Genomic DNA, 21,949 nt, shown 5'->3' on the forward strand with positions numbered 1-21,949 from the left:
ACTGGAGTGTGCAGGGCAGTGAGTGCCCGCTCTGGGGGCGATGGCAAGGGGTGAAGGGGTGCCAGGGCAGCTGGGAGGGGAGAGGAGGTGGCCCTGCAGTGGCACTGGGGTGGGTGGCACCCAGCCTGGCACTGGTACCCGGTGCCGGCTGTGGGAGCAGTGTCCCGCACCCCAGTGCTGTCACCTGTGCCCAGGGTAGTGCCCCATGCTTGGTGCCATGCCCCACTCCAGGTGGTGCCCATTCCCAATGCATGCCCCATTCCCAATCCATGCCCCATTCCCAATCCATGCCCCATTCCCAATCCATGCCCCATTCCCAAATCCATGCCCCATGCTCTGTCCCCGTGCTGTGCCCGGTGCCTCATGCCCAGTGCAGTGCCCATGTCCAGTGCCCAGGCAGTGCCCGGTGCTCTGCCCTGTTCCCGGTGCAATCCCGGTGTCCAGTGCAGTCCCGGTGCTGTGCCGCGTTCCCGGTTCAATCCCGGTTCAATGCTGGTACAATGCCAGAGCCGTGCCCCGTTCCCAGTACAATCCCGGTTCAATCCCAGTGCTATGCCAGTTCAATCCTGGTTCAATCCCGGTCCAATCCCGGTCCAATCCCGGTTCAATCCCGGTCCAATCCCGGTCCGATCCCGGTCCAGTCCCGGTCCAGTCCCGTACAATCCCGGTCCAATCCCGGTCCAGTCCCGGTCCAGTCCCGGTCCAATCCCGGTACAATCCCGGTATAATCCCGGTCCAGTCCCGGTCCAGTCCCGCTCCAATCCCGCTCCAATCCCGGTCCCCATGCGGTGCTATCCCCGCTCACCGCCAGGGGGCGCCGCCGCGTTCTCCCTCCGGGCCCCTTCGGCTCCTTCCGGAGGACTCGCGCGAGGGGCGGGGCCCCGGTGGCGATCGGGACACGGAGGGGCGGGGCCGGAGCTTCGTTCAGCTCCGTCCTCTGTCGCCTGCTCTCGGTAATTTCCGGGACAGGTTCGGGCAGTTCCGTTCTCTCTCGGCTGCTGTCGGCTGTTTCCGGGGCGGGTTCGGGCCGTTCCGGCGGCGCTCGGGCCTGTGCGAGGCTCGGCCGGGCCGGAGGCAGCAGCGGGCTGGAGGCGAGCGGCGGCGGATGGGGCCGGCGGAGAGGTGCGGCGGGATGGGCCTCGGGATCGGGGGATCGGGGGGATCGGAGGGATCGGGGGGATCGGGATCGGGGACAGCGGGCCCGCATCGGAACCGGGCCCGGGGTGGGCGTCGGGACCCCCTCAGCGTGAGGCGCCCCGGGGCTTGGCTCTGTGGCTCATGGGGCAGCCTCGAGCATGTCCTCGGGCCCTTCGGCAGCTGTCGGCGCGGGGTGTCCCGCTGCCAGGACGGTGCCGCTGCCGTGTGGCTTCGCCGTGATGCCAGGGCTGTGTCCCCCGGTCCCCCCAGGGCTGTGTCTGTGTCCTCCCATTGCCGAGGCTGTGCCCACCGATCCCCCTCGAGCTGTCCCTGTCCCATCTCGGTAGCGGGGCTGTGCCCCCCAGAACTGTCCCTGTGCCCCCGGTGCCGGGGCTGTGCCCCCCGAGCTGTCCCTGTCCCATCTCGGTAGCGGGTCTGTGCCCCCCGAGATGTCCCTGTCCCATCTCGGTAGCGGGTCTGTGTCCCCCGAGATGTCCCTGTCCCCCCGGTGCCGGGGCTGTGCCCCCCGAGCTGTCCCTGTCCCCCCCGATGCTGGGACTGTGCCCCCCGACCTTTCCCTGTCCCATCTCGGTAGCGGGGCTGTGCCCCCCGAGCTGTCCCTGTCCCATCTCGGTAGCGGGGCCGTGCCCCCCGAGCTGTCCCTGTCCCCCCCGATGATGGGACTGTGCCCCCCGACCTGTCCCTGTCCCCCGGTGCCGGGGCTGTGCCCCCCCGAGCTGTCCCTGTCCCCCCGATGATGGGACTGTGCCCCCCGACATGTCCCTGTCCCTCCTCGGTGCCGGGGCTGTGCCCCCCGAGCTGTCCCTGTCTCCCCGATGCCGGGGCTGTGCCCCCCGAGCTGTCCCTGTCCCCCTGATGATGGGACTGTGCCCCCCGAGCTGTCCCTGTCCCCCCGATGATGGGACTGTGTCCCCCGACCTGTCCCTGTGTCCCCCTCCATTGCCGATGCTGTGCACCCTGATCCCCCCAGAACTGTCCCTGTCTCTCCTCGGTGCCGGGGCTGTGCCCCCCGACCTGTCCCTGTACCCCCGGTGCCAGGGCTGTGCCCCCCGACCTGTCCCTGTCCCTGTCCCCCCGGTGCCGGGGCTGTGCCCCCCGACCTGTCCCTGTCCCCCGGTGCCGGGGCTGTGCCCCCCGAGCTGTCCCTGTCCCCCCGGTGCCGGGGCTGTGCTCCCCGATCCCTCCGGGTTGTCTGCAGTCCAGCAGTGCCATCACAGCCCCCCCCCGTGCCACTGTCCCCACAGCGGTGACACTGCAGGGACCCCCCAGCACGGCACATCCCCATCACCCGGAGGGTCCTGGGGACCCCTGGGCCACTGAAGCCAGCCAAGAGTGGCCTCGCAGGGTCCCAGCTCTGTCCCCCCTGCCCGGGGGCGGTTCGGTTCGGACCCAGCGGTTCCCAGGCTGGAGCTGTGCCCCAGGACTGTGCCAGGTTCAGCCCAAGGGGGGCTTTGCACAGCATCCCCCAAGCCTTGGCTCTGGCATGAGCTCTTCCCAGGGAGGTTGGCCATTGCAGCTCTTCTCTTCCTGTAGATGTTTCTCAGCCTCTTGAGGAGGAAGATTCCCATGGTCATGGACCACCTAAACTGGGGGTCTGTGATCGATGGGGGATAAAGCCAGGGGGCAAAACTGTCGAAAAATGAGAGCTGTGAAGGGCTGGAGCGGCCCCAGCGCTGCCTTTCAATGGAGCCGTGGCTGCCTCTCCTCCCATTAATGCGCGGCTTTGATTTCCCAAGCAGCTCTTGGAGCCGCTGGGGAACTGGCCCTGTGACTTTCTCTGTGAGAGCAGAGAATGGAGACAGCTGAGTAAATATAGCCTAAATCACTGCTTTCCTGGCCATTCCCCCACCCTTCCCTGACATGCCAAGGGCTGGTGTGTCCCCGAGGCTGGACTGGGCTCTGCTCTAGCCTTCCCCGGTGTGGGAAAGTCCAAGGCATGGTTTGGTTTCTTTGGTGACTCTCTTTGACGTGGGCAGCTCGTGCTTCCATCTGCCCGCACGATTCGTGGCAGGGACTCGTTCCTCCTCAGGCTGATCTCTGCCCCAAAACCCCGCGTTCCCAACTTGCTGGGACAAGGTTTTAAGCACACAGGAAAATCCTCTCTGCCTGCAGTTGGGTCTCGCTTGGACAAAAGCGCTGGGTTGGAAGGGAAAGCGTGGCTCAGCTGGAATGTGGCGAGGAGCAGAGTGGTTTGCGGAGCCAGTTTGGAGCCTTGTCAGAGCTCTGAGTGCCGGGGTGTGTTTACAATGAAAAAGAGTATTTATAATATCGAGGGCTCTTTTAATTCCTCTGGGAATCTCTGGAGCCGCAGCTTGGAGCTAAAGTAGCTGGGTAATGGAAGATGAAAAGCAGACAGAGGAAGGGATGGTGGATTTCTCAAGTTGGAAGGTCTTGGCTCTCTCACCAATATCCAAATCATGCTGGTCTATTAACTTGGGTGCTTCTTACCTCGTCGGTTACTTCATGTGATTGCTGAGCTGTGCAGAGCTGCTAATAAATCATATAAATTCCAAATACCCCGGGGAATGTGATTTTAAGCAGATAAGTTAGCAAGAGCAGTTGGATTTTTTTTTTTCATGTACTCAGGTTTTTTTTAGAACTGTAATTTTTTGCCAAAATGCAGCTCCTGGGTTTCTATATCCCTAAAGCCAGCTCCATGAATGCTCCTAAAATGGAATTAGTGTGTTCTTGCTGCGTGGGGGATGGTGTAAGAGCAGCCTGGAGTGAGGTGATGGGGCTGATGTTGGGTGCTGGGTCCTTCTCTGCCCACTGCCAGCAAATAAAAGTCTCTGGCCAAGTAAAAAGGTCTTGTAGACAGAACAAGCTTCAGCTGGAGCAAGGAAGTTCAGTGTCAGGAGAAGCCTGTGGACAGTATGAGAAGTCTTGGAGTGCAGACTGCCTGAGGTGCTCTCATGCTGTCCAGCCTTTGAGCTGGAGGTCTCTGGGACCTCCAGGGGTCTCCCAGAACTGAGGAAGGTGTTGGTCATCCTGATTTATTCAGCTCCTCGTGTCCCTGCTAATCATGACATTGACCTTTTCAGTGAAATATTTCAGGTATTCCTTCACTTCCTCGGGCTTTGGTGAATAAAGCAAAATATTTAATGAAACTCAGGCATGAGCAGTAGATGCTCTGTGTCCCTGGCAGAGGGTGGCTTGTGGCTGTGGGCAGGAGCTGCTGCTGGCTGCCTGGGAAGCATTTCTGGGGAAGAGAAGAGGTGAAAACAGCCTCGGCTGTCCCATGCCTGGCTGGGGCACGGCTCAGGCATAGCTCCCCTCCTCCCATGCAGCTTTTCCCTGTTTGGAAGGAAATACCAGCTGGCTTGGCAGCGCCGTGGCCAGCCCGGGCTCCAGCTCTCCCTGCTCCGCTGGCCCGTCCCCAGGGGCAGCTGCTGGAGCGTGTCCAGCCCCGCTTCCCGCCCCAGCAGCTCCCTGCAGGCTCTCCCAGCTCCTTCCCCCACAGCTCCTCGTGGCACTGCTGCTCCTCCACCGCCTGGCTCATGGCTCCAGCCTCGCCAGACCTTCCTCCACTCATTGTTCCTGCTGGGGAGGCAGCGGGCCGGGAAGCTGCCCGGGAGCACAGGGGTTCGCTGTGCTGTTTGTCCTGACTATAATAAATCAAGGGTGCTGAGCTCTCTGCTCTGCCGCTCGGTGTTGTGGGTGCTGGTGGGCACAGGATGAGCCGTGGTGTGCTGGCCATTGCCACCTTCAGGAGCTGAGGCCGTCAGAGCTGCCTTGGCTGTGTGGGTCAGAAGGATGTGATGCAGCAGCAGATGTCACCATGGCAGGCAATTCCCTGTCCATTTTTATTCCCATCCATCACTGCATTGTTCTGTTTTCTCCTTTTATTAAAAGAAAAGTTTGTTCTTTTTGTCTGTAACTTGCAGTTCAAACTCGATATGGTGTTTGTTTTGCTCGCTGAGGATCTGATGTAACTTGGAGAGGTTGGACCTGTGTATACTGTTGTGAGCATATTCTTCTTTTGAATATTTTTATGCATTCTTTCCCCTCTCTGGAAAGAAAGTAACTCAGTCTCGCTTCAAGTCAAGCTTCACTTTGAACTGCGCTTGGAACTGGGTTAAAAAGCACAGGAACCACATTTAAAATGTTAAGATGCTTTTATTTATGTGCTGGGCACAGACAAAAAGACTTGTAATGTGTTTTTTTGTTTCAAACCGATGTATTAAACAAAGAAAGTATTGACAGCAGTTAATGAATCGAGGGATTGTTTCTGGGCGCTGAGATAGATTTACCAAAGGTATTTAGCTGTCTGATGCATGGGATTTTCAGAGCAGCCTAAGCAAGTGCTCGCCAGCACAGACACACGAGGTTCCTCTCTGAGAGCTGAGCAAACCTGGAGCTGGGCCCAGCAGAAATCTTTTGGCAAGGTGCTGCCTCTCTCCTGCTCGAGGTGTGCTTCCAGCCGACAGGCTTGAGCGTGTCCCGGCCCCTCGGTGCTGCCTTCCCTCCCAAGAGCTGTTCCAGGGCTTTGGGAAGTGTGTGTTCCCAATCCCCAGAGACTGTCAGCTGCTCTCCGAGGGTGCAGAGCTTTCCTGCAGCTCAGCCAGGGAAGCCTTTGGCCGAGTCCGTGGCAGGACAGAGGACAACTGTTGCCCCTGGAGAGGACGGTGCTGGCATTAGCCATGAGGATTTGGGTCTCCTGGAGGGCTCTTCATTCATGTTCATGAGCACTCAGTGCCCACTTGGGCTGAGTGTGGGAAAAGCAGGTGAGGCTTCTCCAGGAATAGCTTGACTCTGAGTTCTCTGGATTTTTTCGGTGTGCCCAGTGACCTACTGGGATGTGGAAAGTGCAGTGGCACAGAGCTGTGCCTGCATTCCCACCTCGGGGAAGAAGGTTGTGGAAGGAGTCTGGTGGAATGAGCTGTGGGACCTGCTCTTTGGAGACACTCGGTGCTCCAGAGTCACTCTCCTCTTCCCACCCCTCCACGCAGATCTGCTTTTAAAAGCTACTGAACAAGTTTGCCAGGCCTGAGCGTTTTGTCCTTCCAGCCTCTTCAGCTGCACCGGCTCGTCGGAGACGCCTGGAGTCGGGGCTGGGATCCGCGGGTGGAAGCTGGGGGCTGCATTGACCCTGCTGGCTTGGGCTCTGCTGCCTCTGGGTGCACTCTGGGGTCTGTTCTCTCCAGGAGGAGCCACTCCGGGCTCTGTCCTCCCCGGGAGGAGGGAGAGCTGCCAGCGCCGTGCCCAGGGGCTGCGGCCGCTCAGGCCCTTGGCATTCAGACAGTGCCCCCGGCGTGGCGACTCGCTCTGGGGGACAGGCAGCACTCAGAGGGGCAGCCAGTGAGCCTGCTCATAAATCTCTCTTTATGCACTGGATTATGAAGTAATATTTTCCTGGCTAGGGCTGGTTGGATTGGGGAAATGCGGGCTGTGCTGCGAGCTCCCTGCAACCACTATCCCAGCATGGTGGGAGCTTTCACAGCAGCCATGCTGGGCTGTGCTTCTTCCCCTGTGAACGTCAGAAACCTCTGTAGGGTCTCTCCGTGAATTCTGCAGTCTGGTGTTGCTCCTGGATTTCTGGAGAAGCTCTCCAGCAAGTTGGATCAGGCTCAATCCTGTTCCCCACCCGCCTCTGGCCGCAAGTGCCTCACCTCCCCGCGGGCAGTGCCTGTTCATTCATGGCAAAGACAGCCCGGCTGGGCCGCCTGCCCGAGCTCAGGCGGGCGGTGCGGGCTCTGGCTGCTGCACAGCTTTCCTGTGCCATGGCCTCTTTGTGCCTTTTGTCCTTGTCAAGGGAAGGAGCTCTGGTGCCGGGCTGGAGAGCCTGGCTGCGAGGTGGGGCTGGCTCCTCTGGGGGACTCATCCCGATCCGATCCGTGCAGATGTGGTGACACGTGCAGGGGTGATACACCACGTGCAGGAGGAAAGAGGGATTTGTAGCTGATATGAGCTGTAAAGTCTTCCTGGCGCAGAAGGGTTATTTTGAAATCCTGCAGATCCCCACCGTTGGTGCCTGTCGCAGAGTCCAACCAGCAGCCAGAGCAGCCCTGGCTTCGTGCCATGCTTGGTTGTTCACTGCCCCCTCTGGGAAAGGTGTCCTGGCTCTCTTTGCCTCCTCACCTCCCTCTGCCCAGGCTCCCACAGCCCTGAGAAGCACCTTCCTGCTCGTTAATAGTTTTCAGATGAGACTCAAGAGTTTGAGCTGGGTTTGGTGGTTTCTGGGCCAAAACAGCTCAAGCCTTTAAAAGGACCTGCAGCATTTGAGCAGGCCCAGGGTATCCCTGGGAAGGCTGGGTTCTGGCTGCCCCGGTGCCTTGTAGGTCCGGTCCTCGGCTGCACGCCACTTCTGCGGGAACCAGAACTCTGGGATTTGCCTGAGGGAAGTGGAAAACTGGCCTGTGCAGCCAGGAGGGGATGGGAAAAGAGGACGTGCCTGGCTGGTGGGAATGTCCCGGCTCGTACATCTCTTCAACATGTTATAACCCAGGTTTATTCTTTTTGGTGGATTTCTGGGCAGGGCAGGCAGCATATTCAATTTCTTTCTGAATAGCTGAAAGGCAGTTAGGAGCTCTAAGTAGACTTGAAGGCTTCTAAAGATTATTTTAACTCCTTTTGCCTCCATCTCTGTGAGAAGAACCTGTGCCTGCACTTGATGCTGCTGCTGCTTTTGAAAAGTTCAAAAATTGACTTTTTGCTCAGAGCAAAGCTTTGAACTGCTGTTCTGTGGGAATGGCAGCACATCTCGAGAGCCTTTTGCTGAAAGCGTGGTTAACCTACATTTGTGGGCAGCTCCCTTCAGAAGATGCCTTTGTGGGGGATTGCATGGCAAGATGTAAAGGTGAACTGTGAAATTTAATCGATTTAACAAGGGAAGGTTAAATCTGTTTGTTCTGCTCCTATTCAGGGCCTGCAGCTGGTGGGTGCAGGGTCACCCTTTTCTGTATGCAAAAGTTATCCTCATAAAGGCTGTTTTGTCCCACTTGTTGTCTCCTTGTTTGCATAAGTGCTGCGAGGAGGGTAAGCTGAAGAAGCAGGGGTGAACCTCTTTAAGATGCAGAGCCGGTGCCTGGCTGTAGCAGAGAGGAGGCAGCGTTCCTGCCTGCAGCCACAGGCTCCTCACTTGCTTTTGGGAGTGTAAATCGGGATTAGCATGCCCTGCTTGGATCCAGGGCTCAGCATCAGCTGCTAGGTAGGAGAGAAACGAGTCCTGCCTCTCTCAGGTGAACCCCTGGTTTGAATGTTGGCGTGTTGGGAGGGCGTGGGGTGCCTGGCTGTGCGATGACAATTCTTCTTCTCTTTGCAGGCACTGGGGAGGGGAACGTAGCGTGCCACGCCGTTCCAGGCTGGAAGCCTACTGTGCTTTTCCTGCCCAGACTCCAACAGACTGGCTGTTTTGGTGAAACAGACCCTGATCTCGGGTTTCTTTGCTGCATGCCCGCTCACCAGTGTTGGATTATGTTCGTCTCCTTCTCCCTTTGCTCCATAATTTGGTTGAATCGTGGTTTCAAGCTGAGGAAAAGGGGCTGCACCTAAGCGCTCCTGGGCACCCAGACCAGGCTCCTGGGGTGCCAGTTCACACAGAGACAGTTCAGAGTGCTGATGGGGGAGAGCTGCCTCTGAGGGCCCTCCTCTCCCACCTGGAACGTGCTGCCTCACTCTTCAGAGCCCTTCTCCCCTGGCAGAGAGGATGGGCAGCACCGACGGCTTCCAGTACCGCGCGCTCTACCCCTACCGCAAGGAGCGCGAGGAGGACATTGACCTGCTGCCCGGGGACATCCTGGTCGTGAGCAAGGGGGCCCTGCAAGCCTTGGGCTTCAAAGATGGAGATGAGCAGACCCCCAATCAGATCGGGTGGATCCTGGGCGTCAACGAGCGCACCAAGCAGAAGGGAGACTTCCCTGGCACCTACGTGGAGTACGTGGGGCCGGTGAAAATCGCCGTCCCTTCACACCGGCCCCGAGTGCAGAGACCCCTGCCTGCCACACCGGGGGCCAGTGGCTGCCGGCTGCCCGAGGCTCTGGAGCAAGGTAAGCCCTGCTGTGCACACCTCTGGGCCACCTCCAGTCTCGCTGTGTGACAGATGAGAGTGTAGGACTGGCTGCATAGACAGCGTGAAACCCTCAGCTCGGCAGCACTGGGCTGCCCCACCAGCAGCAGTACAGCTGAGTCGCAAGCAAAAGCCAGCCTCTCTCAGTCCTGGCCCAGAGGAAAGCACTTTGTTCCTCCAGCTTGTCAATCTGCTCAGCAGAGCTTTCTGGGGCAAGCTTTGTCCCACTCTTACATCTCCAAGATCCTTCTCCCCCTCTGTTCTGCAACCAGCCAGGATCCCCATGGTCCCTCTCCCTGCTCTGCTGAGTTTTGCCAGGCTCCCTCCCTTCAGGATAAGTCCTGACCTCTCCCAACCACCACCTCCCCGCCCCTGCAGCGCCTGGGGCAGTGCTCCCTACCAAGAGCTGCTCAGCCCTGCTGAGAGACACAATTACTTGTCTCTGGGCAAGAGGAGAAAAGTCAGGGTCTAAAAGAGTGCTTCTGAGAACTGGAGCTAATTGCTTGTCTGCCTGGCAGCCAGCCCACCCCGCGGGTCGCAGAGCCCTGGCTGGGGCCAGGCAGCCACCCTGGGGCTGGGCACGGGCTGTCCTGCACCTGCAGCTGCCTCCCAGCCGGCCTGGCTTGGCACGGGCCCGCTCCGGGAGAGCCAGCGTGCCTCAGCCCTGCTGTGGAGCTGTGGCAGCTGCCTGCTCTTAGCCTGCTCATTTGGCTCCCAGGCACACAAACCCTGTGGCCAGGGCTCAGCAGCCCCTGGCTTTCCCCCTTCTACTCTTCCTTTGTGAGACCCCCACCTGCAGTGCTGAGTCTGGGTCTGGACAAGGCAAGAGAGATGTGGGCCTGTTAGAGTGAGTCCAGGGGAGGCCACAGAAATGCTCCTAGGGCTGGAGCCCCTCTGCTCTGGAGCCAGGCTGGGAGAGCTGGAGAAGTGAAGGCTCTGGGAAAGACCTTATTGTGGCTTCCAGTACTTAAAGGGAGCTTATATAAAAGAGGGAGAGAGGCTTCTTATACAGGCAGATAGTGATAGGACAAGGGGGAAGTTTTAAATTAAAAGAGGGAGAGATTTAGATTAGATGTTATGAAGAAATTCCTGACTGTGAGGGTGGTGAGGCCCTGGCACAGGTTTCCCAGAGCAGCTGTGGCTGCCCCATCCCTGGAAGTGTTCCAGGTCAAGCTGGATGGGGCTTGGAACAACCTGATCTAGCGGAGGGTGTCCCTGCACAAGGCAGGGGAGGTTTAACTGGGTAATCTTTTAAGGTCCCTTCCAATCCAAACCATTCTGTGATCCTCTGGGGGGTGACAGCCACACTTGGCCTTCCCATGCCTCACAGGAGATCTCGTGCTGGTGTACATGGGAGGAGTGGGGTCAGCAGCAGGAGCTGGAGAGTGCCAGGGAACGCTCCCAGCTGGCAGTGCTGCATCCTCCCCATTCCTCTCTGCCTGGGAGCCACGGCTACCCCAGCAGATGCTTCTGGCTGTGTGAAAACACCTCTGGGGTCTTACGAAACCGGGGCTGTGGGGCTGGTGCAGCTCCCTGCAGCTGCCTCCCTCGCTGCTGCTCCCGGAGCCGGAGGGGCGGCCCCAGGAAACATCTCCGCAGGGTGGGAATGTGGCCGGCCCTGCGTGCGTTTGGGTTGGCAGGAGAGCCTGACCTGAGTCATCCCACTTGCAACCTGCCTTTCCAAGAAAGCTGCTCCTCTCAGGAGCCGGGGATGTGCTCCGTGCTGGCTTTGCCTGCATGGTGCTCCCTCGGCAGCTGGATTTCTGCCCTCCTCGACTCTCCCCTCTTCTCAAGGGGGCTTGGTGGAGGTGTGTCTGGGTGCTGGGGTCTCTGGGAGGCAGAACAAGATCCGTGCCAAAGCTCCCGAAGCACAGCAAAGACAAATTTGGGAAGGAAATTAAAAGCCAGCCTCTCTGCATCATGCCCAGGGATGGAGGGTGGGGTACCAGGGCACATGAGACCAGTGCCAGCCCTGTCCCTGTCCCCTGAGGGGGCATCCCCAGAGGCAACCTCCACTCTGGGTGTAGGCAGGGCCTGCAGGGAGGCAGTTCAAACACCCAGAGCCATTTTACACTCAGCCTGCAGGTTTGATCCCTGTATGGGCCATTCACTTAGCAGCTGGACTTGAAAATCCTTGTGGGTCTCTTCCAGCTCAGGATATTCTGTGATTCTTTATTTCTATATTCTGCTGGGGAGACACATTTTTGCAACGGAAAAACCGTATTTGAGCCAAGCCTGTCTTATTTCTTCATGGTGTGCACTTTAGGAGGTGCAGAACCGTCTCCTGGCAGCCCCACGAAGCTCCTTCCCTGCTTCCCGGGTCCTGCCCTGGCTGGCAGGGACCCCTTGGCCCCTCAGTGTCACTCGTGGAGCAGGGCCAGCGCAGGCACAGCTGTCCCGGGAGCAGCGAGACCCGGTGTGTTCTGCCAGTGGATTTACGAGCTGCTGGTGTTTGCCTTCCGCAGAGAACACGAGCGGAAAGCGCGGCTCAGGAATATTTCCGCAGCTGCCCGGGCCGTGCTGTGAGCAGCCTTGTTCCAGGCAGCCCGGCCCGGAGGCCCGGCAGGCTCAGGAGCTGCTGCTGGCTCCCGCTCTGTGCCTGACAAAAAAAGACAAGCTGCTGCCTGCTGAAGCAGCACATTCCCGGCCGGGCCACGTGGGCAGCGCCAATATTTACTCTCCCTTCAGTCCTTCCCAAGGGTCAGGCAGGGAGCTGCCAGCCTGGAAGCTTGCCTGCAGCTTCCCCACACCGACCCGCACCGCGCCGGGCCCCTTCCGTGCCCAGGAGCTCGCTCCAGTGGGGCACTGTCCCCCCTTCCCAGCAGCACAGGCCTCTGCAGAGCTGCAGGGTGCCTGACCTGCGTGCTTCCCTTCCCATGGCTGTTCTGGCTCCCCTCGGGGCCCTGGGTGCAGGAGGCTGAGCTGGGTGCGCAGTTCCAGCTTGCTGCGCCTTGTGGTGAGACCACACCAGGCGAGTTCGGGTCAGATCCATGACAACGGAGCTGTTTCGCAACGGGGAGCAGCCTCTTGGCTCTGCCTCTGCAGAGTGGAGTGTGCTGGGTGTCCTCACCCGCTGCGGGCTCCCCAGGGTCTGCCAGGTGCTCCTGGAGGAGCCTCCTGCCCCGGCTGGTGCTCCTTTGGAGGTGGGATGGAGCCTGGCACCGCTCATCCCTCGGCAAACCTCCTGCTGGCAGCTCCTCCACCAGGCCTGCGTGCTCCTGCCCCGGCATGCACAGGGGAGGGGGGTGCCCGCGGCCAGAACCTCCAGATTTTCTGGAAATGGCAGTGAAATACCTCCCGACACGAGGCTGCAGATCCCCCAGGAATGGGGGGACCCTGGTCCCGTGCCACGGGCTGTCTGTGCCCTGTAGCAGCTTGCACAGAGGCTGTGGGCTCACGGGGAGGGGGAGGCACAGGGCCGGTTTCCATGTTAAACGAGCAATCAAGGGCAGGAATTTGCTGACATGGCGTTCTGTCTGAATCGCTGGATTAATCACAGCTCACCACGATGAGCAGAGCGAGCTCCCTGGCCCCGCTCCGCTGCCAGCCCTACACAGCCCCTGTGCTGGGCAGGGACCCAGCCCTGAGCTCCAGGAGCCCTGGTTACCCCTGTGCTGCCTGCTGGGGGGGCACGGCTCCCCAGAGGGGTGGGCTCTGTCTCCAGGCCTCTGCACGGAGCAGGAGATATCTCCCTGTGCACACCCAGTCCGGGCTGGAGCTCAACAAGTGCTGGGCTGGCTCCTGGGCAGGTTCCTTGCAGGCTGCATGCCGTGTTTGCCTGGGCCACAGCCTCACAGCAGGGGCCACGGCTGTCCTTGCTCCTGTTGGGAGTTGCCTGGGTTGTTGTGCCCTGGCCCAGCTCTGCTGCTGAGGGCTGAGCTGGTGCTGAGCCCTTCTCTCCCTCCCTCTCCCCCAGGGTCTCCTCTGCCGGACCTGCAGGAGCAGTTCAGCCCTCCTGAGATTGCTCCGCCGCTCCTGGTGAAGCTGGTGGAAGCTATTGAGAAGAAAGGTAAGGGGGCAATGCTGATGCACCCCAAAACCCCACAATGAGGGCTGAGCTCTGTGGGACACACAGGACACAGCTGCTCTCGTCTTCCTCCCTGGGTTGAGCTGCTGAGGCCTCTGAAGGTGTCTGGGTTGAGCACCTCCACACACTGGGTGGGTGCTGGGGTTTGGGAAGCGCTTCCAGCCTGGATCTGTGCCATGGTGGAGAAATGGGGCCACTGAACCGGGTGTCCTGGGGGCCAGGGGAGTTGCAGCAGCATCTGCAGGGGGTTGGCTTGGACACCATCCAGTCCTGGCCGTGCCACAACCATGGCCCAGCTGGCACCGAAACAGTGCCCGTGCTGGAGCTACAGCAGTGTCCCCCCTTCCGCAGGGCTGGACAGCGAGATGTTGTACAGGACATCTGGCTCCGAACTGCGGCAGGCGCTGAGAACCGGTAAGAACCAGCTCGGCGCGGTGGAGGCGAATCGGCTCAGATGGAGGAGATTAGTGGATGTGACAGCGCCAGCAGTAATGCAATCCAGGCCAGCTCGCCTGTCCCCGGCAGTTCCTGACTCCCAGCACGCTGCCTCTGGGGCTGGGCTGTCCCCATCCCAACACGTCCTTGTCCTGCGTGGAAGGGATGGGACAGGGGGGATCCCTGGCACCCTCCGTGGGGGCAACAAAGGGATGTGGTGCTGGCTCAGAGACTCACAGGCAAACAGCTGAACCCCTGTGCTTGTCCCCTGCTGTCTTTGGGGTGCTCTGCTGATGGGCTGGTGGAGCCTTCTCTGGCTCTGCCACGCCACCAGTAAGCAGGGGAGGATCTCTGAGCTCGGCTTGGTGGCTGGAAGCGATGTCTCTGCTGGGGAGCCCTGGGAGCCGTCTGCTTCTCAGCTGGGCTGGGGCCTCATCCGGCACCACGCTGGCGAGTCCCTCCCGCAGACGTTCCTACAAACCCCAACCACACAGTGCTGTCAGCCAGGCTGTGCTCTCAGGACAGGCTTTATGTGCTTCCCAAAATCCTTGTCAGGAGGGAGGTGTTTTCCTCGATGAACATGTTGTCCTCGATGTGTTTGAGGGAGGTGTTTTCTCTGTCGGATTCAGAGTGTGGCTGCTCAGCCTGCGCTCGACTCTTGCTGGCAGCAGAGAGCAAAACTCTCACCCGAACTATGCCTGCCCAGAATTCTTGTGCTGGGGCTCAGGGCAAAGGTTGTGGGTACCCAGAATGACCTCTTCCCCCTCTCAAGGGGTACTGCTGGGGTTCCCAGAGCCAGTTGATTTCTGGGGTGCACATCCTCTGTCACATGGGCTGCCTGAAGGCTGCCTGAGCTCCCTTGTGGTGCTGGTGAGCTCTCATGATAGCTGGCTGCTGTGTGATGGTTTCTGGGATGGGTGTTGGCAGCACCAAAGCTGCCAGCTGGGTGCTCAGCGCTTTGTCCACCCTCCCATGGGAAATCTGTGCCCTGACAGATTGGACCCTGGGTGACCTGGAGCCCCTGGATGTGCACTCCCTGGGCGAGGCACTGCGAGGTTACCTGCAGGACCTGCCCTCCCCCGTGGTGCCAGTGTCAGTGCATGGAGATATCCTTCGCATCCTGCAGGGTAAGGGGCTCCCCTGGCTGCCTTGGGAATGGGTGGCTGGGTGGGGTGGACACATCTGGGATATTAAATAAGCCCTGTCCCTCTGGGGCCTGGCACATGGCCCCCGCTGCTGACAGCGCTCCTGTGCTGTGACGCAGCCGGAGCGTGGAGAGTGGTGCCGGCTGTCCCAGCTCTTCCCTCGTGTCTTGTCCTCTCCCCAGAGATCCCCCAGCCAGAGAATTGCCGGAAGCAGCTGCTGCTGGCCCTGGAGTCGCCTGCGGTCCCGCTCCAGAACACGCTCACCCTGCAGTTCCTGCTCCGGCATCTGGGGAAGGTATCGCAGCAGGCCGAGAGCAACAGCCTCCACCCTCGGGCCCTGGGAGAGCTCTTCGGGCCCCTTCTCCTCCGGCTGCCTGGCGCCAGGTACGTCAGGCTTTTGGTCCCAGCAGTGTTCCCAGCTCCGGCCACTGTGCCTGCCAGGACAAGGAGTCCAGCCCCTGCTGGGCTGCACGTGGGATTAAACTGCTGGCAGCACACAGAGGTGGGACTCAGAGCCGGGACAGAGCCCTTGCTGCCCTGACAGCCTGGGGTCTGGCAGCTGAGCTGAACCAGCTGACCCCAGGGGACGTGGGAGCAGTGACATGTTATACCCCAAAATGCTGTTCTTAGCTTGTGTCTTCTCTCCCTGCAGCCCAGAGCTGAGCCCTGACTTCTCCGTGCTGTTTCTGGAGACGCTTCTGCAGACAAAGGAGCTGGAGCCGGAACAGTTGCCTCCAGGTACTGAGATACCCCTTCCTTAGGGCCTGAGGCACTGGCGTTTGTGGGTGTGGACTCTCTGCCCCCATGATTGAGTTGCCAAGGGTGTTTTGATAGCCCAGCTGTGCCTGGAGGCCAGCTGAAGGTGTTCAGCTTCTAGAGATGTGCCTGGAGCAGCTCCAGGAAAAGTGGTGGCCAAGGAGCCTTCCTGGGCCAGTGACTGCAGGGAGGGGGACTCAGCACTCCGAGGGATTGCCAGCGGGGAGCTGGGATTTGGGCTCACCCTGTTTGATCCCTCCTCCTCTCACAGCCCTGCCTCCCAAACCGCCGAAGCCGAAGCCCAGCGCAGCCAGCCTGGCCAACGGGAACAACGCACCCTTGCAGGACGCTGAGTGGTACTGGGGGGACATTTCTCGGTAAGGGGGTGACTGGCAGCGTGCCCTGTCCATCAAGTGAACCTTGGGGCCACCTCCCAGGCCCTGACAATCCTGTTCCTTGCAGGGAGGAGGTGAATGAGAAGCTCCGGGACACACCAGATGGGACCTTCTTGGTGCGTGATGCCTCCAGCAAGATCCAGGGGGAATACACACTCACTCTCAGGTCGGCTTTGGGATCCTCTGGGAGCATCAGGGATGCAGCTCTTGGGACGTGTCCCTGTGCTTCCAGCTGCAGGGATGCCAAGGTCTCTGGCAGGGTAGTGCTAAGTGCCCTCTCCTGTCCCCTTCCACTACAGGAAGGGAGGCAATAACAAGCTGATCAAGATCTTCCATCGGGAAGGCAAGTACGGCTTCTCGGAGCCCCTGACTTTCGGCTCGGTGGTGGAGCTCATCACCCACTACCGGCACGAGTCACTCGCCCAGTACAACGCCAAGCTGGACACCAGGCTGCTCTACCCCATCTCCAAGTACCAGCAGGTGAGGCCTGTGCTGCAGGGACATGGCTGACAAGCACAGCCTGAACCAGGGCTGTTTGTCCATCCATCCCTGCCCCTTTGGTAGATGACAATGTCCCTTCCCTCTCCCTGTGCGCTGGAATGTTGTGGGGTTTTGTGGGACCAGCTGGAGCAGGTCCTGACTGAGGCTGTGCCTATGGCAGGACCAGGTGGTGAAGGAGGACAGCGTGGAAGCTGTGGGGGAGCAGCTGAAGGTTTATCACCAGCAGTACCAGGACAAGAGCTGGGAGTACGACCTGCTGTATGAGGAGTACACGCGTACGTCCCAGGTATGTGGGCACTGCCCGAGACCCCCAAGGGCTGCTCTGTCACCCCCTGAGTGCTGGCAGCCACCCCGCTGTGCACAGGGGAGACAAGAGATGGGGCAGCTGTTGCCCCATTTGTCAGCTCATGGACAGGGACTCCCCGGAGGACGGGCTTTGAAGAGGGGGATATCTTGCCTGCAGCAAGGAGAGAACTGCTTTGGGGAAGTTGAAAGGGGATACAAATGTGAAGAAATGTTCCTCAGCTTTTCCCTCCCTTGTCCCCAGGAGCTGCAGATGAAGAGGACAGCAATCGAGGCCTTCAATGAGACGATCAAGATCTTTGAGGAGCAGTGTCAGACCCAGGAGAAGTGCAGCAAGGAGTACATTGAGCGCTTCCGGAGGGAGGGCAATGAGAAGGAGGTTCAGCGGTGAGGATGGGGGTGGTGGTGGCCTGCCCTGCCTGGAGGAGGGCCCCAGGGGCTGGAAGGATCCTCCTGGCTCAGCACAGAGCCGAGGGAGGCACGTTGACTCCTTGTCTCTCCAGCAGCATGCTGTGGGCTGGAGCTGGCGGGCTGCCTGCTCCACCTCCCCCACTCTGGCTCACAGCCTAAACCCCCTTCTCTCTCCCAGGATCCTCATGAACTCGGAGAAGCTCAAGTCCCGCATCACAGAGATCCACGACAGCAAGATGAAGCTGGAGCAGGACCTGAAGAAACAAGCCTCGGAGAACCGGGAGATCGACAAGCGCATGAACAGCCTCAAGCCAGACCTGATGCAGCTGCGCAAGCTGCGGGACCAGTACCTGGTGTACGTAGTGCCCCCGTAGGAGCCGCCCGGCTGCCTCCCCCGGGGCTGCGGGGCTCGCTGGGCCGGCTGGGCGCTCCGGCAGCCCGGCCCCGGGGCTCGGCGCTCCCGCAGCGGCGGCTGCTGCCCTCTGGTGATGGCCACGCCCGGGCTCAGCGCTGCCCTCCTTCCCCAGGTGGCTGACGCAGAAGGGTGCCCGGCAGAAGAAGATCAACGAGTGGCTGGGCATCAAGAACGAGACAGAGGAGTGAGTGTCCTGCTCGTGTGCTGTGGGATTTGGGGGATGTGGGAGCACAGGCTGTGCAGCTGGTTCTGCCTGTGCTGTGGGCAAATCCCAGCTCCCTGCCTGGAGGCTGAGGATGTCCTCCCTGCCAGATGGGGGATGGGTGCTAGCAGTGTGGGGAGATGTGGGGGCCACACACCCCAAGTTAGGGACTCTGACCCTGCCTGTGCTCGATTGCAGCCAGTACTCCATGATGGATGACGAGGAGGAGCTGCCCCACCACGAGGAGCGGACGTGGTACGTGGGGAAGATCAACCGTGTGCAGGCAGAGGAGATGCTGTGTGGGAAACGGGACGGCACCTTCCTGATCCGTGAGAGCAGCCAGAAGGGGTGCTACGCCTGCTCCGTGGTGTGAGTATCCCCGTGCGGGTGGGGTGGGGTGGGATGGGATGGGATGGGATGGGATGGGATGGGATGGGATGGGATGGGATGGGATGGGGCTGGCCCACATTGTGTTCCTGCATTGCTCCACCCTCCCCTTGCCAGATGCTGGAGGTGACAGTTCCCATCTGCCTTGGCCTTTGGCAGGGCCAAGTGTATATCTATGGTGCTTTGGTGACCCTGCTTGTGCTCCCCTGTCCCACTGCTGACCCAGGCTCCCGTGTCTCCCTGGCAGGGTGGATGGTGACACCAAGCACTGCGTGATCTACAAGACAGCGACGGGCTATGGGTTTGCTGAGCCCTACAACCTCTACGCCTCCCTCAAGGACCTGGTCTTGCACTACAAGCACACGTCCCTGGTGCAGCACAATGACTCCCTGAATGTCACGCTGGCTCACCCGGTCCTTTCCCAGCCACCAGCCAGATGAGCAGCCCATGCACAACACAACAGCTGCCTTCAGCTTCTCCCCAGGGCGCTGCTTTCTGGCTCTGGACTCTTGCACCCTGTATAGTTGAGTCTCTGTGCTCCTGCTCCTTCAGAGCCTCTGAGATGTCTGTGACCGTTTCTGATGTCCCTCTTGGTCAGTAGCTGAAACCCGTGTTGGCTGATGGGACAGAAAGGCTGGGCTGTAGATTCGCAGTGGGCTCCAGCCTCTAGGAGGTGGGATCCAGTTGTGATTGAATTGCTGGGGGTGAGCACAGCCCCCTCCCCTTCCCTGATAAGCAGGTCAGATCCCTTCTCGCTGGCAGGTCGCCCCGCTACGCATCACTGTAGAGCTTTGGTTCTGGACTCCTCGGTGCTGTGACCGAGGGTTCCCTGCTGGACACCGAGGAGGATGAGGAGGAGGAAGCTGCACTGGGTGTGTGCATCCTTCACTCTCCCTTCCCTCGGTGGCCTCGCAGGCTGTGATGGTGTCTGGTACGAGGGGTGCTGCTCTTGCATGCAGAGACACATTTGAGAAGGAGAAACCTCATCCTCAGTGGGGCTCCCTGGCCGAGATCTTCGCTCTGTGCTGTGCCCCACCTGGCCACCATTCCCTCTTGTCATAACCACCTCTGGAGTGTTGCTGTCTGGGCAGGGAGGATCTGCTTAGCCATGAATCTCCTGCTTTAGTTGTGCCAACGAAGCTGTGAAATCCGTGTTGGTACCCGTGTTTTTCCTGGCAGGATCTGCGGGATGCACAGCTCGTTGTTTCCGGCCGGTTTCGGTGACTCTCTGCACACGTAACCCATTGAAGCTGACTGTAGCTCTGTAAATATGGTTCTTTTTGTGACCAGCTGCTCCCCTGGTGCTGGTGTTTGCTGAGCCCCCAGTGCCACCCCCAGCGTGGGCAGCAGCTGCCAGGCTGCCACAGCCCCAGGCCCTGCAGCTGAAGCAGGAGAGGGCTGGAGTCCAGCGCACACTACAAGCCCTACCTGGAATGAAGGACCTCTCTGCTGCAGGAGGATGCATCTGTGGGGCCCAGGGCATGCTGAAATGTGTCTGCATGATGGTGAACTACATATGCAAAGCACTTACAATCGTGGGTACTGTATGGGGCCAGGGCAGGGCTGCCCAGCACAGCTGGCTGCTGCAGGCAGGGCGCTGTGTCTGAGCTCAGAGGGCCCCAGGGCAGCCCGGGTGGGCCTGGAAGAGCTTTAAAAGCTGAGCTGAGAGTTGAAGCCATGGTGGCATTTGCTTTCCTGGGTTATCTCAGCTGCCTGGCTGGAGGAGAGCATTCCTGAACCTCTTGATTTGCCAGAGTGGCTCTTTCCCTCTCGGAGGCTGCTCCTTGGGACAGGCAGGTGGACACCATGGACTTTGGCATTTCTGTTTCCTGTTGCAGCTTGGGTTCTGCCAGATCCATGGGGTGCTCTGTGCTCCTGCTGTGCCCGCATCCTGTCCTTGATGTGCCACCTGCGCTGGGGACCACACTGTCCCTTCCTGGCCAGCTCTGCTGCTTGCCTTGCTCTGGGCTTGTCCCAGATCCTTCTGGAGCTGGGGCTGCTGGAGCAAACATCCCATTCCTGTTGCTTGTGGCAGCTCTCCTCTGCTCAGCTGTACAGCCCCGTCCCCTGCTCTGCATGTCCTCTCCAGGCCCTGGGCCCTGGTTTTTGGGTCTGGTTTGTCAGTGTTTGGTGCTCAGGTGCAGGCAGTGGGTCGGGGGAGCTGTTGGGGCCCAGGAGAGGCTGTGGTTGGCTTCGGGGATCACTTGGGAAAAGCTGCCAGGGATGAGTCAGGGAATAGTTTGGCATGTGAGAGATGAGGACACGTGGGACTGGGGCAGGGAGGCTCAGTCCTCACAGCTCTATCCAGAGGCCTCCTGGGGCCTGTGGAGTGGCCAGGGGGCTGCACCAACACTCCAAAGCTTTGTTAGTGTCCCACACCTTTTCAGCCTGGGGACTCTGCTGGTCCTGTGCTTGTCCACGTCCAGCACCTCCCCACATCACAGGACAGGGATGGGATGGGACAGGCAGATGAGATCCTCAGCCTCATCCCATGGGCTCCACGTTCCTCCACCACCACCCCTAAACGTGAGCTTGGGGCCAGTTCTGCCTGGGGGTATTGCTCCCTGCTGATGCCAGGGCCTGCTGAGCATCTCAAAGAGTCTCAGCTTGAAGCTGTCACCTGTCAACACTCCCTTGGTGCTCACCTGGCTTTGCTGCCCAGGGAAATTCCAGCTTCACTTTATCCTGTGATTTTATCATTTTGGCTGAATTTCTGTTATTCTCCCCATGCTGTCCCTTCCTGCTGTCCAGCCACAGTGCAAGGGGGGTCAGAGTCACCCCTCTTGCAGCACTGCCTTCCCTGCCCGCTGGCAGCCTGTCCTTGACGGGGCACTGCTCACGTCCCGCTACGACGAGGAGGAAGATGCCCTTCCCCAGGGCTGCCTTTCCCTGACGGTGCTTTTTCACTCAGCTCCTTGAACAGCAGTTTTCCCCTGCTCTCCCCGGGCTGAGCTTCCAGCCCGGAGCTCCCCCAGCATAAGCTCGTTGTGATTTGTCCTTTGCTGCTTTGGCTCGTTCTGAACCCGGCCGTGTTTTGAGGCGCTGGGCTGTGCTTTGCTGCTTGTGAGGCCCACGTCCCCCAGCCGAGCCGCACACCCGTGGGTGCCACATGGCTGTTCCTGCTCCCCGGGGCTTGGCCCTGCTCTCGGGGGGCTCCAGGCTCCCCCCGTGGAACCCCCAAGGTGCCAGTGGAGGCTTTGTGCTCGGAGAGGACGTGGCGGCTGCGTGAGGTTTTAGTTTCTAGGTATATGCAATAAAGAATAACCTGCCCCCTGAGCTGTCCGTTACCAGCAGTAGTGCTCTCTGCTCTTTCTGTTGATGTTTACTAATGTAAACCCAGTATTTGTTACTGTAAGAGGATTTTTTTTTTTGTACGGTACTTCGAAAAAACCCACCAAAAAAAAAAAAAAAAACCAAAAAAAAAAGAGAAAGAAATAAACAGAGTTAATGAACCAGGCTGCTGGATTGCTGTGGGAGGTTGTGCGGGGGCAGGAGAGGGCAGTTCCTGGGCTGGGTGCAGGATGTGACCCACTCGCCAGGATTGTGCTCGCCGCGTTTGGAGTGGGGATGGTGGGGACGAGGCTGAGAAGCGGCCGGGAACAGCGGCGACAAACGGGGCAAGGACGCGGTTCCTCCGCGCTCGGTCCTCGATGGAACTCGGGATGTCTTGGGCTGCCCCCGGAGCTGCCCCGGCACCCGCAGCCAGCGGCGGCCGTGCGGGCCCCGGCCCCGTTCCCTGCTCCGGGCTGGGCTTCGGCACCGGTACCGGCACCGGCCCCGTTCCCTGCTCCGGGCTGGGCTTCGGCACC

At 60.0% G+C, this 21,949-nt stretch overlaps 1 protein-coding gene across 1 annotated transcript; it reads left to right on the plus strand.

Annotated features, from left to right (window-relative positions):
• The first annotated feature begins 923 nt into the window (after positions 1-923).
• On the plus strand, positions 924-21,592 carry PIK3R2 (phosphoinositide-3-kinase regulatory subunit 2). The gene is made up of 16 exons (XM_030257003.4): positions 924-1,122; positions 8,420-9,143; positions 13,080-13,172; positions 13,542-13,604; positions 14,621-14,752; positions 14,953-15,154; positions 15,423-15,508; positions 15,798-15,903; positions 15,989-16,087; positions 16,221-16,401; positions 16,583-16,708; positions 16,970-17,112; positions 17,315-17,491; positions 17,664-17,735; positions 17,952-18,122; positions 18,388-21,592. Exons 2-16 carry the CDS (start codon positions 8,804-8,806, stop codon positions 18,578-18,580), a joined length of 2,184 nt encoding a protein of 727 aa, XP_030112863.1. The 5' UTR covers positions 924-1,122; positions 8,420-8,803; the 3' UTR covers positions 18,581-21,592.
• Positions 21,593-21,949: the final 357 nt, after the last annotated feature.

Source organism: Taeniopygia guttata, chromosome 28 (assembly GCF_048771995.1).
Source record: "Taeniopygia guttata chromosome 28, bTaeGut7.mat, whole genome shotgun sequence".
NCBI classification, from domain to species: domain Eukaryota; kingdom Metazoa; phylum Chordata; class Aves; order Passeriformes; family Estrildidae; genus Taeniopygia; species Taeniopygia guttata.